Source organism: Mustela nivalis (assembly GCF_964662115.1).
Source record: "Mustela nivalis genome assembly, chromosome: 15".
In the NCBI taxonomy this organism is placed as follows: Eukaryota; Metazoa; Chordata; class Mammalia; order Carnivora; family Mustelidae; genus Mustela; species Mustela nivalis.
Genome location: NC_139034.1, coordinates 33,736,604 through 33,752,417, shown reverse-complemented (window position 1 = coordinate 33,752,417; position 15,814 = coordinate 33,736,604). Strand labels below are relative to the sequence as shown.

General features: G+C 40.4%; 1 protein-coding gene across 1 annotated transcript in view; it reads left to right on the top strand.

The window, feature by feature from the left end:
- Nucleotides 1-15,288, top strand: part of GTF2F2 (general transcription factor IIF subunit 2) — a 154,692-nt gene extending 139,404 nt beyond the window's left edge. The window contains exon 8 of the mRNA XM_082700653.1: nucleotides 14,024-15,288. Coding sequence (XP_082556779.1) covers nucleotides 14,024-14,143 — 120 coding nt within the window. The 3' untranslated portion in view covers nucleotides 14,144-15,288. The remainder of the gene's footprint in view (nucleotides 1-14,023) is intronic.
- The last annotated feature ends 526 nt before the right edge of the window (nucleotides 15,289-15,814 follow it).

The window sequence follows — 15,814 nt, the reverse complement described above, 5'->3', positions numbered from 1 at the left end:
AAAAAAAGGCAGTGGCCCCATCCTCAGTATCCAAGGACTACCATGTTTTATTTGGATGAATTCCGTGGGCCTCCTGTCATTTATGGCAGGAGAGGGGGGACAGAGAGCCAGTCTCAAGGAAGTATGGAATGTGACAGGGTTACAGTTATCTCTCCCCAGAGGAGCAGCCAGGAAGTGGTCAGCATGGATTCAGTTCTGCCATTTACCTACCCCACTGGGATCTGAGAAAGTCCCTTCTATTCCCCAAATTGAGGAAATTGGACTGAATAATTGTGCTCCCTTCCAATCCTAAATGTGTGATTCTCTCCCTCTCCTATTTCATCTCCTCTCCACCTCCCTCTTGATTTTGAATTGAATTGGCAAATCTCACCTAGGAAGTGGCCCAAAGCCAGCTCTCCTCCATGTAGGTAACTATCCCCTTTAAAATGTTCACAGGACATAAATAAGTCTGTATTCGTGATCATTGGTATACCCTTCCTAATTTGATTTTAATCTGAGCAACAGCAGGAGAATGAAGGAGAAGAGAGCATGAAGATCCAGGGAAGGGGCTGCTTGGTATGATGGAAAGAGCAGTGGGTTTGGAGTAATGGGATCTTGGTTCATGTCCCAGCTCTGTCATTTAGACAAGTAGTCCTGGACAGGGTATTTAAATACATTTTAATGTTCAATACAAACAAATTTTTGAGCCCCCTTGTAAAAGAGAAAACAAAGAGATCTTGTTTGTATTCAACACTTCTTTAGTATATGCAGTTAATGACTTTCTCTCATTTTCTGTTGGTCCCCAGTGCCTCCTTTGATAATGGATTTCTTTTTTTTTTTAAGTGGTTTTTTTTTGTTTTATTTTTTTGTTTTTAAGATTTTATTCATTTACTTGACAGAGAGAGATCACAAGTAGGCAGAGAGGCAGGCAGAGAGAGAGGAGGAAGCAGGCTCCCTGCAGAGCAGAGAGCCCGATGCGGGGCTCGATCCCCGGACCTTGGGATCATGACCTGAGCCGAAGGCAGAGGCTTTAACCCACTGAGCCACCCAGGCAACCCTGATAATGGATTTCTAACCATGAAGTCTATCCCTTTAACACACCCTCTTTGTCATTGACATGACTACTATATTCTTAAGTTACCATCTGCTTTCTGACCTTTAGAATGTCATTTGTTTTTTTAAAGATTTTTATTTATTACAGAGAGTGAGAGCAAGAGCAGGGGAAGGGACAGAGGGAGAAGCAGACTCCCCACTGAGCAAGGAGCCCTATGTGGGACTCTATCCCAGGACCCTGCACCCTTAGCCGAAGGCAGACACTTAACTGACTAAGCCACCCAAGCACCTTTAGAATGTCATTTTTTACAACATCCTGAGTGAATCTGAGGTATTATTCATGTTTTTCCAGTTCCTTCTTTTCTATATTCTTCTTAAAAATCTTTATTTCTATAAGCAGAATTATTACTGATCAGAAAAACTGCCCTTGTGGACAGACTTTTTCTCTCAGTGGTCAGTATCTGACCTTCATAAACAATCAAGGAGTTAGTTACTCATTAAGGGTAAATAAGCTGATTTTAAAAGGCCAGCTCTGATAACTGATATAAAGTCAGAAACATGATACCATTTAAAGAGGTATTTTATATGGTTTAAATTTGAGCTTTTAAGCCCTCCTTAATGTGAAATACCAGAAGAAGCCTATTATTTTTTCCCTGCAGTCTTTGATCTTTCACCTTGAATTTGTTATGTCTAGTCTTTATATTTTATCTGCAAAATAGAAGCATACACAGCATTTCCTTCAAAATTTAAATCATTTGAAACTTTATCTAATTGCTCCCTTAGAAACACCAAACTGCCAAGACTGCTTTGAGCCCTGACACCCTGTTTTCTAGCATAGCATCCATTTCCAGTGTTCCTTGAACCACATCTTTCTGCTAAAAGTATCATTGAAAATTAGCCCTGGTTATAAGTGAACCCCTAATTTCCTTGTGCTGTATCCACCCAACTTTCAGGCACAATCAAGGGAAGTGTATATTTAATTATTGATGATCCCTTCTAAATCAACAATCCCCAGTCATGTGGTCCCACAGACCATGGCATAATTCAAATATGTAATTGAGCAATTTGTGTGCTTTTTATTAAAGTAAGTTCAAATCAACAGGAGAAACCAGGCAAAGATTTGGGTGATTTCGACTTTGAAGCAATTAGTGCACATACTTCAAGTTCCTCAGCACTAAATAGTGCTCAGTAGGCAGATTTATTTGCACAAAGTGGGCTTTAAGTAAACAAAGCCATTGCAGCAATAAGGCAGTGTTAACCTCATCCTCAGAATTTGTTTCCAGATAGACTTAAATATAAGGCATGAATAGAAGTAATCGAAGCAAAATTTGGCTTCAGTAAGATGAAAGAAGATAGGCTTTTTTAAAGGATAAAATAGCTAGACAGTTTGACCTACTGAATATTTCTCCTTGTCAAGAAACAATTTTATTTATAAGTATATTCTGTTATAGGGGCGCATGGCTGGCTCATTTGGTGGAGCATGTGACTCTTGATCTTGGAGTCATGAATTCAAGCCCTATTTTGGGTGTAGAGCTTACTTTTAAAACACACAGACCCTCAAGTATGTGTTATTACAGATCTGTGAATTGGCTGAGACTCTTTGAGTTGCAGAGACTGGAAATTCAACTCAAACTAGTTAAAACAAAACTAAAATTTATTGTGGGGTGCCTGGGTAGTGTCCGACTCTTGATTTCTGCTCAGGTCATGATCTCGGGGTTGTAAGATTAAACCCCACATCAGGCTCTGTGCTGGACATGGAGCCCACTTGAGACTCTCCCCGGCCCCAGGCCTTCCTCCCTCCCCCCTCTGTCTCTGTCTCTCTCTTAAAAAAAAGAATTTATTGGCTAGAAGGTTCAGGGTTCAGGAATGTATCTAGCTTTAGCTATAACTAGCCGCAGCTACTAATATTGTTTAGTTGGAACTGTCCCTTCCTGTCTTTCCACATCTCTCTGCACTATTCTTTCTTGTGTGTGGTCTTTACTCTTAGTGGGATCTTGCCATTTGGTAGCCAAAATGACCTCTTCGAACATCCTACAGCTAGCAACCCCTAAGCAAAAAGAGAATATTTGTCCTGATGATTTTAATAAAAGCCCCAGGGAAGATTTTAATTGACCTGAAAGGGGTTGGTATGCCCATTCCTGAACCAACAGGATGGGGCTAGAGGTACTCTGTCAGTGTACCTTCCCCCGCTCTGTGCCATGTTGCCTGGTATGGAGTTAGCACGTAGTCAGTGCTAGCTAGTCCATTGTTATTTAAATAGAACTCTGGTTTCTATTCCCTTCCAAAGACTTCTGCCCGACTTCCCCATTTCAGTAAGTGACACTACCATTCCCCAAATGGATCAAGCCAGACAACTGTATTCCTGTTTCCTCTTCATGACATATATATTACAAATTATGATATATATATATATATCATTTAAATTATATACATATATACATGTATCTCTGTGTGTGCGTGAGTATATCTGACTCAGGATCTTAAGGCAAAAGTGATCTTAGAGATTATCTAGGCTCTTTCACTTGTAAACTCAGAGAAGGCGTTGCATAGTAACTTGACCCCACTTGTGCTGACTTCAGTCGAGGGAGATAATCTTACCACATTGCCTCTTCTGTATTCAGACATGTGCATGTCTATGTAGACAAGCAAGGAAAATATTTTTCTAACAATAGGAACCCCTTTTTAATGGGAAAATAAAACAACAAAAAACTAATATCTCTCTCAGCAGGCTTTCTCATTAAGAATCATCACTGGGGTGCCTGGGTGGTTCAGCCAGTTAAATATCTGATTCTTGATTTTGGCTCAGGTCGCAATCTCAGGATTGTGGTATTGAGCCCCAAGTTGGACTCCGTGCTCAGTGCAGAATCTGCTTGAGATTCTCCCTCTCCCTACCCACCTGCCCTTCCCCCTGCTCATGCTCACTTGCTCGCTCACTCTCTCTCTCAAATAAGTAAGTAAAATCTTTAAATTAAAAACAAACCAAAAAAAGAATCATGATCATTGATCTAATAAGCCAGGTACATAGAGAATGGTATCTAAGCTTTATCTTAGCTCATTCAGTTCCTAATCCAAAATAAAAATGGGTATTTTTAATGTTTGAAACTTATTCCCAAATTTACTACTTAAAATAAATGTTTTATTTTTAAACAAAGATTTTATTTATTTATTTGGCAGACAGAGATCACAAGTAGGCAGAGAGGCAGGCAGATAGAAAGGGGGAAGCAGGCTTCCCACCGAGCAGGGAGCCTGATACAGGGCTTGACCCCAGGCTTTAACCCATTGAGCCACCCAGGTGCCCAGTAAGTGGTATTTTTAATATAATGTTTTATTCTGACATACACTTTCCTTTTCTTACTTCTTTTTTTCCTGAAATCTTTATAATTTCCTTTCTGTTCACATAACCCCTTTTAGTTCATTTTTCCTATAATGGAAGTTTTTATTTTTGAATGATACTAGTAAAAAAAGACCACCAATTTCTTAATAGGACATATTACTGACAGCCTTTTGTGAGACTTCTGTTTTAAAAAGTAATTATTTGCTAATTAGTGATGTAGAACCTGATTTATTGTTAAGCTTTAGAATATGAAATGTCATACTAAAATAAATTAACTTTGAATTGTATTGAATATAAATGCATGAAATTTTAATACTTACAGATTTACTACCAAGTTTATTATAGGATAGTAACATTTTCTCCTTTAACTTATATGTTTTACCTTTTTTTTAACCGTATTTCTGAATGTGGTAAAATTTGAGATGAATTTACTAATATAACCAATGGAGTCCAGATTTTACATGAAATATTATGTAGATAAAAGGAATATTTAACATAAGCACCCATTAAAGAAAATTGGGCATTTATTTATATACAAAAAGTTTACATAGGATCTCTTTTTAAGATTTTATTTATTTATTTGAAAAAGAGAGAACAGGAGCAGGGGGAGGGGCAGAGAGAGAGGGAAAAACAAACTCCCTGCAGAACATGGAGCCTTAAGTGGGCCAATCCCAGGACCCTGTGATCAGATACTTAACGGACTGAGCCACCCAGGAGCCCCAAAGTTTTTAATTAAGCAGTAAGCCACAAAATTTATATTTAATCTGGAAAATGTCATTACTTATAAAATCTTCCCTATCCTTCCCTCGCCATTTAATTTCAACAAAGGTTAACGTTAAGTTTTGAGCTTATTAACTGCCTTCTGATTTCTTTCTTTAGTCCCTGAACCATTTAGAAGCACATGTTTTTAGGCTTGCCATCCTTATGGAAATTATCTCAGGAAAAAGATAATTTTCTTTGGTCTCAGCACTAGAGAAAGCATGACTATATGGATTAAAGTGTTTACAGCTTCCCAGTTTCTCTATCTCACAGGAGAATTGATACCAGAGGATAAGCCTGTTGACAGAAAACCTTACAGTGGCCATTCTGTATTGCAGCGTTACAGAGGCATTCCTTCTAGAATGTCCCAAGACAGATATTTTAATTCCATCATATTTTCCAGTACATATGGACTGATACAAAGAGCTGGCCACTGTGGTTTTTGTGTTGTTTTGTTTTGTTGGGTTTTTTTGAGCTAGCCACTGTTTATTGGAAATGTTAGCATCGTAATTTGGTAATAAAAAATGGTGATTTTTTTTTTTTTAATGTCGTAGTCTATACGGACTTTATTATGGAATTTAGTTTCCAGTTCCCCCAAAATCTTTTCTTTTTATTATTAGCATATAATGTATTATTTGTTTCGGGGGTACAGGTGATTCACCAGTCTTACACAACACAGCACTGACCACATCACTCTCCCCAGTGTCCACCACCCAGCCAACCAATCCCCCCACTCCTTTTTTTTTTTTTTTTAAAGATTTATTTATTTATTTATTTGACAGAGAGAGATCACAAGTAGGCAGAGAGGCAGGCAGAGAGAGAGAGAGGAGGAAGCAGGCTCCCTGCTGAGCAGAGAGCCCGATGCGGGACTCGATCCCAGGACCCTGAGATCATGACCTGAGCCGAAGGCAGCGGCTTAACCCACTGAGCCACCCAGGCGCCCCTCCCCCCACTCCTTCTACTTCAGCAACCCTCAGTTTGTTTCTTGAGATTAGGAGTCTCTTATGGTTGGTCTCCCTCTCTAATTTGTCTTGTTTCATTTTTTCCTTTCTTCCCCTATGATCCTCTGCCTTGTTTCTCAAATTCCATGTATTAGTGAGGTCATATGATAATTGTCTTTCTCTGATTAACTTAAAAATGCTGTTATCTTAATTTGTTGTTATGAGCTAGGTAGATCTCCTCCCTATCTAGTGGAATTGCTGAGTCACTTCATAACTCTGTTTAACCTGAGGAATTGAGTGCCAGATTGTCATCAGTCCTTTTTTAATCCTTAGCAAAAACTTTTATCTACTGTTGTCATAAGGTAAAACTTTACTCTCTAGTCCAGATATTTTAAGGATGAATAATACTTCGGTATTCGGAGTGCTAGCTAATTTACAGAAAATTCTCTGTTGGTAAAATATATACCTATAGTCTCTTTGCTTGCCATTTAATTTCTAGCAATGTGTTCAAATAGACTAATAAGTATGCCAATTGAGATTTTCTTATTTTTTGTACATTTGAAACTAAACTTCACACCAAATGCACTAATAGATAGTTGCCATGGTTCTAAATGCAATAATTCATATTTAAATTTTTATTTTTGCTTTTTCTATTTTATGTTTTAGTTAAATGCAGTTTAGGGGCACCTGGATGGCTCAGTGGTTTAAGCCGCTGCCTTTGGCTCAGGTCATGATCTCAAGGTCCTGGCATCGAGTCCCGCATTGGCTCTCTGCTCGACAGGGAGCCTGCTTCCCTCTCACTCTCTCTGCCTACTTGTGATCTCTGTCAAATAAATAAATAAAATCTTTTTAATAAATAAATAAATGCAGTTTAGTTAACATGTACTGTAGTATTAGTCTCAGAGGTAGAGGTTTAGTGATTCATAGGTTGCATATAACACTGGGGCTCATTACTTCAGTGGTGGGTACCCAGTGACTGGGTAATGCCCATCACCCAGTTACCCCATCCCCCCACCCACCTGCCCTCCAGCAACCCTGTTTGTTCCCTATAATTAAAAGTCTTGGGACGCCTGGGTGGCTCAGTTGGTTGGACGACTGCCTTCGGCTCAGGTCATGATCCCGGAGTCCCGGGATCGAGTCCCGCATCGGGCTCCCAGCTGCATGGGGAGTCTGCTTCTCCCTCTGACCTTCTCCTCGCTCATGCTCTCTCTCACTGTCTCTCTCTCAAATAAATAAATAAAATCTTTTAAAAAAAAAAAGTCTTATGGTTTGCCTCCCTCTCTGTTTTTGTCTTATTTTCCCTTCCCTTCCCCTGTGCTCATCTGTTTTATTTCTTAAATTCCACATATTTAAATTTCAAAAGGAGTTTTAATTTTTGCTACTTCATTACATTTTGGATATTTCTGATTGTATTTTCCTAATAACAGTTTCAACATGGTCTATATATGTATACACTTCTCCCAGTTGAAAGCCATATGTCAGCCTTGGAATATCTTGCAGTATTCCAAGGTTAAGTTATGTTTAGCATACAAATAAACAAATACAGGTTTGTTTGGGTTTTTTTTAAGGATTTTATGTATTTATTTGAGAGACCATGAGAGAGAGAGATCCTGAGCAGGGGTGGGAGGGGTAGAGGGAGAAAAAGACTCTCTGCCCAGCAGGTGCCTGATGCAGGACTCTATCTGGGATCATGATCTGAGCTGAAGGCAGATGCTTAACCAACTGAGCCACCCAGGTGCCCTAGAAAAGTACAGTTTAGAAAGCAAATAGTTATAAGTTTTGGCCCATAGGAGGTAAACTTTGTTCATTTGATATATGCAAACATATGAATCATTTGCCAGTGCTAGGCAGATGAAGTGTTAATAAGAATAAGATGATATACCAGCACACAGATATTCATGCAATAATAAATTGCTTTTCCAGAATTTGGATTAAGCCATAAGATAGGGCTTGTGGCTTGACCACTTCATTGCACATCATCTCTGCTTTTTTTACAGAGGAGGAATGCAGCCTGTGTGAGCTGAGAGGAAGACAGGGGGTGGGGTCTAGTAGGAAAGTGGGGGTGAAACCAGAAGGAAAAGAGGATAAAAATACTGACATGGCCCGTGTCCCAGAGAATCTCCAGTGTCCACTTCCCTATCCTGTTAGCAGTTTACTCTACCTAAAGGAGTGAAAACATATGTTGCCTTATGCCTAATGTGTAGTTTGTTTTTTTTAATGAAAGACTTGTGCCTTGGAGCCACTAGCATCTTTATCAGTAAGTATTCTGTTTTAATCACACAAATCATTTGAAATGGTACTTTGGATTTACACAGAACTGATAATGCCCCTCTTGCCTTGTTGGATCATTTTATAAAAAGCATATGATGACTTCCCTTTAGTGACTGGCATTAACCAGTGCCATCTTTGTTATAGATTGCATATTGTCTATTCAGTCCAGCCTTTCTGATGCAATTTTGTGACTAGACGTCTAATAGGGTCATACTATTTATTTATTTTTTAAAAAGAGTTTATTTATTTGACAGAGGGAGAACATAAGTAGGCAGAGAGGCAGGCAGGGTGGGGGGCGGGCGGTAAACAGGCTCCCCACTGAGCAGAGAGCCCGATGCGGAGCTCGATCCCAGGACCCCGAGATCATGACCTGAGCCGAAGGCAGAGGCTTAACACACTGAGCCACCCAGGTGCCCTGGGTTATATTATTTATTCACTTAAAGCATTAATGGTTGGTGATCAGCTCTTTGTTAAAGATACATGTTTTGGGGCGCCTGGGTGGCTCGGTGGGTTGGGCCGCTGCCTTCGGCTCAGGTCATGATCTCAGGGTTCTGGGACCGAGTCCCGCGTGGGGCTCTCTGCTCAGCGGGGAGCCTGCTTCCTCCTCTCTCTCTCTGCCTGCCTCTCTGCCTACTTGTGATCTCTCTCTGACAAATAAATAATTTAAAAAAAAAAAGATACATGTTTTGGGCCAATTTCTAGGAATTTAGATATAGTTACCTTGTTATTATATATGTAACACTTAACTGAAATTCCTGGTTTGGGGATTGGTTGGCAGAGCAGTCGAGGAAAAGATGATACAAGAAATGGTGGGGGTGGAGGAAGGGAGGGAAATGAGAAAGACTGCAGATAGTAGGCTACTGTCCCTTGTGACCCTGCATAGGATTGTCATGATTTGGGGGGAAAAATAGGAATTTGTGGGTTTCTGGCTTTTGGGCCACCACAGTGTCATCTTGACCCACAAGTACGCAAATCACATCCTGATCACTTGACCTCTTTGGTCCAGTGTTTGCTTTGTCTTTTCCTTCCAAAGAAGCTTTAATGTTCTATCCCTTTTTTCTCTGCAATTCAGACTTGCTGTAAATACTCTCCCACACATACCTTTGACAAAGGGTTGCTGGACATGAGCCAGTTTATTATTTCTGATATTGTTCTGCAGCACAGCACAGAGCAGTAATGAGAAATCTCTCCGGTCCTGTGTCACATAAAGGTGATCTACCAAGTTCTAGAATTCTTTGTTTAAAATGCAGGTGGTCAGGCAAAAGATGAAACTGGAAAATCGTTGTTTAGTATGAGAGAAGAAGAGCTAGCATTTCCTGATATCTGCACGGAATTGCCATTCAATTCAAAGGATCAAATATACATCCTCAAAACCAAAGATCATGGCTCCGGCTGGGTTAAGTGCCCCCCCCCCCATCTCAGTGCTCCAGGATATCCTGCGTATGTGTCCTTATTTCTGCACTTTAGTTTGTGACTGCCTCCTTCTGTGCCTTTGCCTCCCCACTCACGCACCGTACTTTTAAACTGTAAATTCTTGATGTTGAAGACTGACTCTGTTACCACTCCAGCTGGCCCATAGTATGTTCTAAAATAAATATTTGTGTAAATGTATGAATTTTTTATTAAAGGAAAGTTAGATTGTCAGTTGATCTTCAATCCTGTTAGAATCTTTAAAAGTGACTTTGTTCCCAGCAATATTTTACCACTATAATATAGATTTTTAGTCACAAATGTCATTCCGAATCAGGTAATACAATTTAATCAGTCAACTCGTATTTCTCATTGCCCTATAAGTTAATTAGAGCCTGAGTTCTAAAAATGAGCAGAACTAGATTTAGCATAGTTTCGTCCTGTGGACCTTCTAAGTGATCTTACCTCAAACAACTCCCCCACTAAATCCTCTTAGTTCCCTTGTTTGCTCTTAAGCATACCTTGTTTGTTCAGTGTAAATGCACTGAGACTCTGTGATGTGCAGGCATCCACTGCCGTAGGAGCACATGGCTTGACGGGAGAGAGGCATGTGGGTCAAGGGGTACAGTGTAGTATGAGGGCTATCACTGAAGAACATCCAGTGTGAAATGTAAATCCAAGATGTGTGACTGTTAGGGAAAGTTGGTCTGAGAGAGGGACATTCATGCAGTCTTCAAGGATGAGTTCAGATCTGACGAAAGGGGATAAGCATGACAGGGAAGGGGAATGGCATATGGAGAAAAGAGGAAGCATGTGGACACAGAAATGATAAGCATGTCTTCAGGGAATTCTTAGCAGAGGCCAAAGGGAAAAAGCAGGCCTGAATGGATGCCTGTGAAGGAGTATGAAAGTTAACCTCTAGACCAAAGGGGAAGTTATTAAAAAGTTTTCAACAGATTAAGCATCTGCCTTTGGCTCAGGTCACGATCCCAGGGTCTTGGGAACCACGAACCCTCTGTCAGGCTCCCTGCTCAGCAGGGAGTCTCCTTCTCCCTCTCCTTCTCCCTCTGCCCTTACTGCCACTTGTGCATGTGCACGCTCTCTCTCTCAAATAAATAAATTAAATCTATAAAAATTTCTCTCAACAGTGGAATGACATGATCTCACTGTTCCCTACCTGTGTCTTTCCTTCAGGGACTTTTGTGGTCTGTTTTCCTATCGTTACTGTTACTTTCTTCACTAATGGGTTGTGCCAAATTGATTCATTTGGTTAGAGTAAAATGACTTTAGGTTGCAGTTTGGAACATTCTAAAACCCCAGAAATGCCCTCTTCCCCCACCTTCCACCAGAAAAAGAATTCTGTACATGGGTAGATACTGTGACCCTAATCCCAACTCGGTTACCTGACAGACTATCTCATTCTGTTCTTACTGTTGAAAAGGAAATAGGGCATGACTTTTCATTAAGAAAACAAAATACCCCGTAACTTTATACTAATTTAACAAAATGAGTGTGGACTACACATGAAAGCAACTGTATTTGTACACTTGAGACTTTACTATTTTGTGTTTAACCCTTTCAAGGCTTTTCACGCCTGTGTCTGGCTTCTGAATGTTCACACTACACTTGCAGTCCAGAGAGCTGCTGGCTCCCAGCCACAGTGCTCCCAGCGATTGCTCTTTTCAGTTTTGACCGAGAGCAGTGCAGCCAATTGTTTGATTGTTTGTGTCCAGGTTTGTAGCCTGCCTCCCAATAAATCATCCTTTGGAATTTTACAAAGATGTCATTCTTGGCATCTAAACTGAAAATCCTTTGTGTCCAGCACATCATTTTCCCTTTGTGAATACTGCTTAATGAGAAAGTAGCTTATGAACAGTGTCCCGTTTTAAAAATGTCATTTGAAGCAGCAGAGAGCAGCTGTGCATATCACCTGGCTGGCTCGAGCCTTTATGCTTACTCATTGGCACCGATCCCTTAGTGAAGGCAACTGCAGAAAGTGTGGGAGACAAACAGGCTTCTTTCTGGGAAACCCAGGCCTCATTTGATTCATTGCTGCCACCTGCTGGGCCCTGGCTGCTGGAATGGGGAGGCCACACCTGTATTCCCACTAAGCCATCCAGGACCATGTGGTTCCAATGTTAATCAGCTCTTGTTTCCAGGTGACATCCGGCCCCTAAATGAAAGGATCCAAACAGTAGAGCATTACAGTGCCAGTCAGTGTAAGGTGGTATGTGATTGGGTTTGTTAATACAGAATCCCCAGCACTTAAACTTCGAGGACTCAAGATCCTAGAGTATTAGGTCTGGGTGAGCCATTAAAGCAGATGCCGTGGAACTTTAGTGTAGTTAAATCAGAGTCTCCTAAAGGCTTGTGAAAATGCAGATTCCCAGGCCTGGCCCCAGAGATTTTGATTCACTAGGCCGAAGATGAGACGTTTATTTAACAAGTCTCCCATGAGGATCTGGGACAAGTAGTCAGCCCCAGGAAGGGCACTGCCTTAAACATTATCTCTGTAAGAGCTTCTCAGCCATTTTTCTAGTCAGTACCTCATTTCAGTAAGTAAAAAATATTACCTCCTCTGTCAGCAGGGTGAGTCACTAGTACTGTAACTGGTTCTGTGAAGCATATACACAAAACATTACTGGACTGGTTCTTCATAGGGTAAAAACACTTTTTTTTTTTTAAAGATTTTATTTATTTGTTTGACAGAGATTGCAAGTAGGCAGAGAGGCAGGCAGAGAGTGAGAAGGAAGCGGACTCCCCGCCAAGCAGAGAGCCCAATGCAGGCCTCGATCCCAGGACCCTGGGACCATGACCTGAGCCAAAGGCAGAGGCTTTAACCCACTGAGCCACCCAGGCACCCCCGGGGAAAAAACACTTTTCAAAGATTTTATTTATTCATTTGAAAAAGAGTGCCAGAGAGAGAGCGTGCATGCATGCATGCAAGCACAAGCAGAGGGGAGGGGCAAAGGTAGAGTGAGAACCGGACTCCCCACTGAGCAGGGAGCCCAACCACAAGGATGTGGGGCTTGATCCCAAGACCCCAAGATCATGACCTGAGCTGAAGACAGACACTTAACTGACTAAGCCACCCAGGAGCCCCAAAAAACACTTAAAAATAATTAACTTTTCTCTCTATTGCCAAGAAAGCATTACTATTATTTAATTGGTCAATTTGCAGTGGAATGCTTTTTGGCCTTGGACATTGCCAAGTAAAGGTAGGGTTTGCTACTATATTTATCACGGCCATCATTTCCCTGAATATAGTAATCATTTGGTTAATGTGTATTGATTTTGAGGACCTAAAATGACATAAAACAGAGTTCTATCCTGTGTCACAGCTTACCTCTTTCCTCTGGAGGAGCCAAGCATGAGAGAACCGCTCGCCCCATGGCTTTTACCATGGCTTATTATTACTTCTTATTCCTTACCCTGTCTTGGCAAGCTTGGCTAAGATCAAAGCAATACTAAAGATGAAGGATAATCTTCTTTATTACACAGGAAAAACAAGTGGCCTGATAGCAAATTTGAAAACTCACCTTAGAATTGAGAATTCTGGGGCGCCTGGGTGGCTCAGTGGGTTAAGCTGCTGCCTTCGGCTCAGGTCATGATCTCAGGGTCCTAGGATCGAGTCCCACATCGGGCTCTCTGCTCAGCAGGGAGCCTGCTTCCTCCTCTCTCTCTCTGCCTGCCTCTCTGCCTACTTGTGATCTCTGTCAAATAAATGAATAAAATATTAAAAAAAAAAAAAAGAATTGAGAATTCTGAATGCCTGTCATGTGCTTGCTTTCTAGAATATTATCATCCCCAAAATATTTGTTATTTTTGTATATGTGCTCCTTCTTCTGAAATGACTGGTTCTATTCCAAGAATAACCCTGTCCAACTGTGAACTGAATGAAGCCACTGAACACAAGGGAAGATTACACGTGGTATATACTATGTCATCTTAGTAAACAGTGAGCACCAGTAACTTTCTAGTGTATTTTCATCGGAACGTTTTTGGGTTTGTTTTGTTTTTTTTTTTTTTTTTCAAACTCTCAGGTCATTGACATTCCACACTTCCAATCCCTTTAATACAAGTGAATGTATCTTTAACACAGTATGTACTACATGTGTAGAACCAAGAGACAGTTTGTTGAACATCTTTATAGAGAAATCTTGTTGAGCTTTCAAGATCATAATTTGTATTACTTGTGAGTGGGGTTTGGTGTATGGTTTTATTTTAAATTTTGTTTCACCTTCAAAGTCTCATCTTGGATTGTCTTTGTTTTTAGGGGTACCTAAAGGAAATCTTGAAAGAAATTGGCGTTCAGAATGTAAAAGGGACCCACAAAAACACATGGGAGCTGAAGCCAGAGTATAGACATTATCAAGGAGAAGAGAAGAGTGATTAAGAAGACTTTGCCAGCATGCCGGCAGAACAACTAAAGGGCGGTGCGCTGAGGAAGCACTGCCAAGACTCAGATACTTGAGTACCGTCTGTTGTAGGGGTGAAATGACTGGAACTTTAATTTCCCTAGGTAAATTTTTTAAACAGTAATTCTTGTAAAGTTACTCAAGGTGTTTTTTTTTTTGTGTGTGTGTGTGTGTTTTTTTTTTTTTTTGAGGAAAAAAATTTATTTATAGGCTTGTATTAAACCTAGATTATTCAGAAGGGGGTGAGGGGCTGGGGGGGTTAAGAAGGTTTTTCGTTTTAAATATTGACTTTTAAAATGTCAAACTAGGAAATGTTTTCTAGATGAGGACTCTGTCCTTGTTTTCTCTGAGGATCTGAGGTGATACAAAGCGGAAGTGAATGGCAAAACCAGAAAAAAGCGGTCAACTACAGAAAGACTTAAAGGGAATAAAAAACCAAAGTTCCTTATTCTGAAATTGTCAAAGAACAAAGCTCTCTTTATTTATTTATTTTTACAGGAGATCATGTTTCATATTCACACCCATTAATAAAGAAGAGGGCATTTATGTTTGTACCTAAGATAGCAGTTTTCATTATTAGCTTGTATATTTAACCCTCCTGTTAGTGACATGAGAAATGGGGAAAATCTTGGCCAATGAGTATATCTTTTATTTGCTTTTATTTATTTTTAAAAGATTGATTTGTTTAAGTAATCTCTACATCCAGCAAGGGACTTGGACTCATTACCCCACAATCAGGAGTCACGTGGTCTACCAACTAAACCAACCTGGCGCCCCTCTTTTATTTTGTTTTTAAAAGAATCAGAAATTAAATATTTTCCCAGTAATTCAAGATCTGTCTCTCCCATCCAGATTATAAGCTTCTCAGAAACTAATTTTGTTCCAGAATTTTGCTTCATACTTAGCTGGCAGATATTGATTGTCGCCTGAAGAATGATGTTGACAAACTAAGGGAGGGTTGTAGGGGTGAGGCCGATATGTATTAGGCAGGCACAAAAACAAACCTACCCACAAACAAGACCATGTGAGCAAACAGAGGAAGCTTTTAACAAGTTAATTGCTTCTTGGCCTTTTGGCTAAGATCAAGTGTAACAAATTAAACACAAGGAAAAGTTGCTTTTCATTTGTTCATTTTGTCAGCTGCTTCTGTATGCGCCCAACCAAGAAGGAACGAATGCCAGAAATTTAAGAAACTGTTACATAACTAAAGCCAGTCAAAGAGGAACCTATCCTTTGAGATAAATATTTTTCTGTATTACTTGATTTTCAGCAGGGAACACCATCATGCAGAGGCTGAGTACAACTGCTTTGAGAAAATGTCTACCTTTGCATTCCCACTGTAAACTGTAATTCTGATGAGGGAGAGTGGTATTCAATGTTGTTCTGGTGCAGGAACCAAATGTATCCCCCTTACTTTTGTTTCTGACAGAGACTCAGTGTCAGGGAGCAGATGGATAATGGTGTGACCGATCAGTATAGAACTGAGAATTCTGGAAACCTGTCATGTGCTTGGTTCATAGCATATATCTCCCCCCGCAGACCTTGTCTTTTTTTGACGTTTGGCCCTGCCCTGCAACAGACCTCTGTGTCCTCTCCTTCTGTCTTTAGTTTTTATGGTGACCGTGCCTGCCAGATTGAACTGTGTAGCT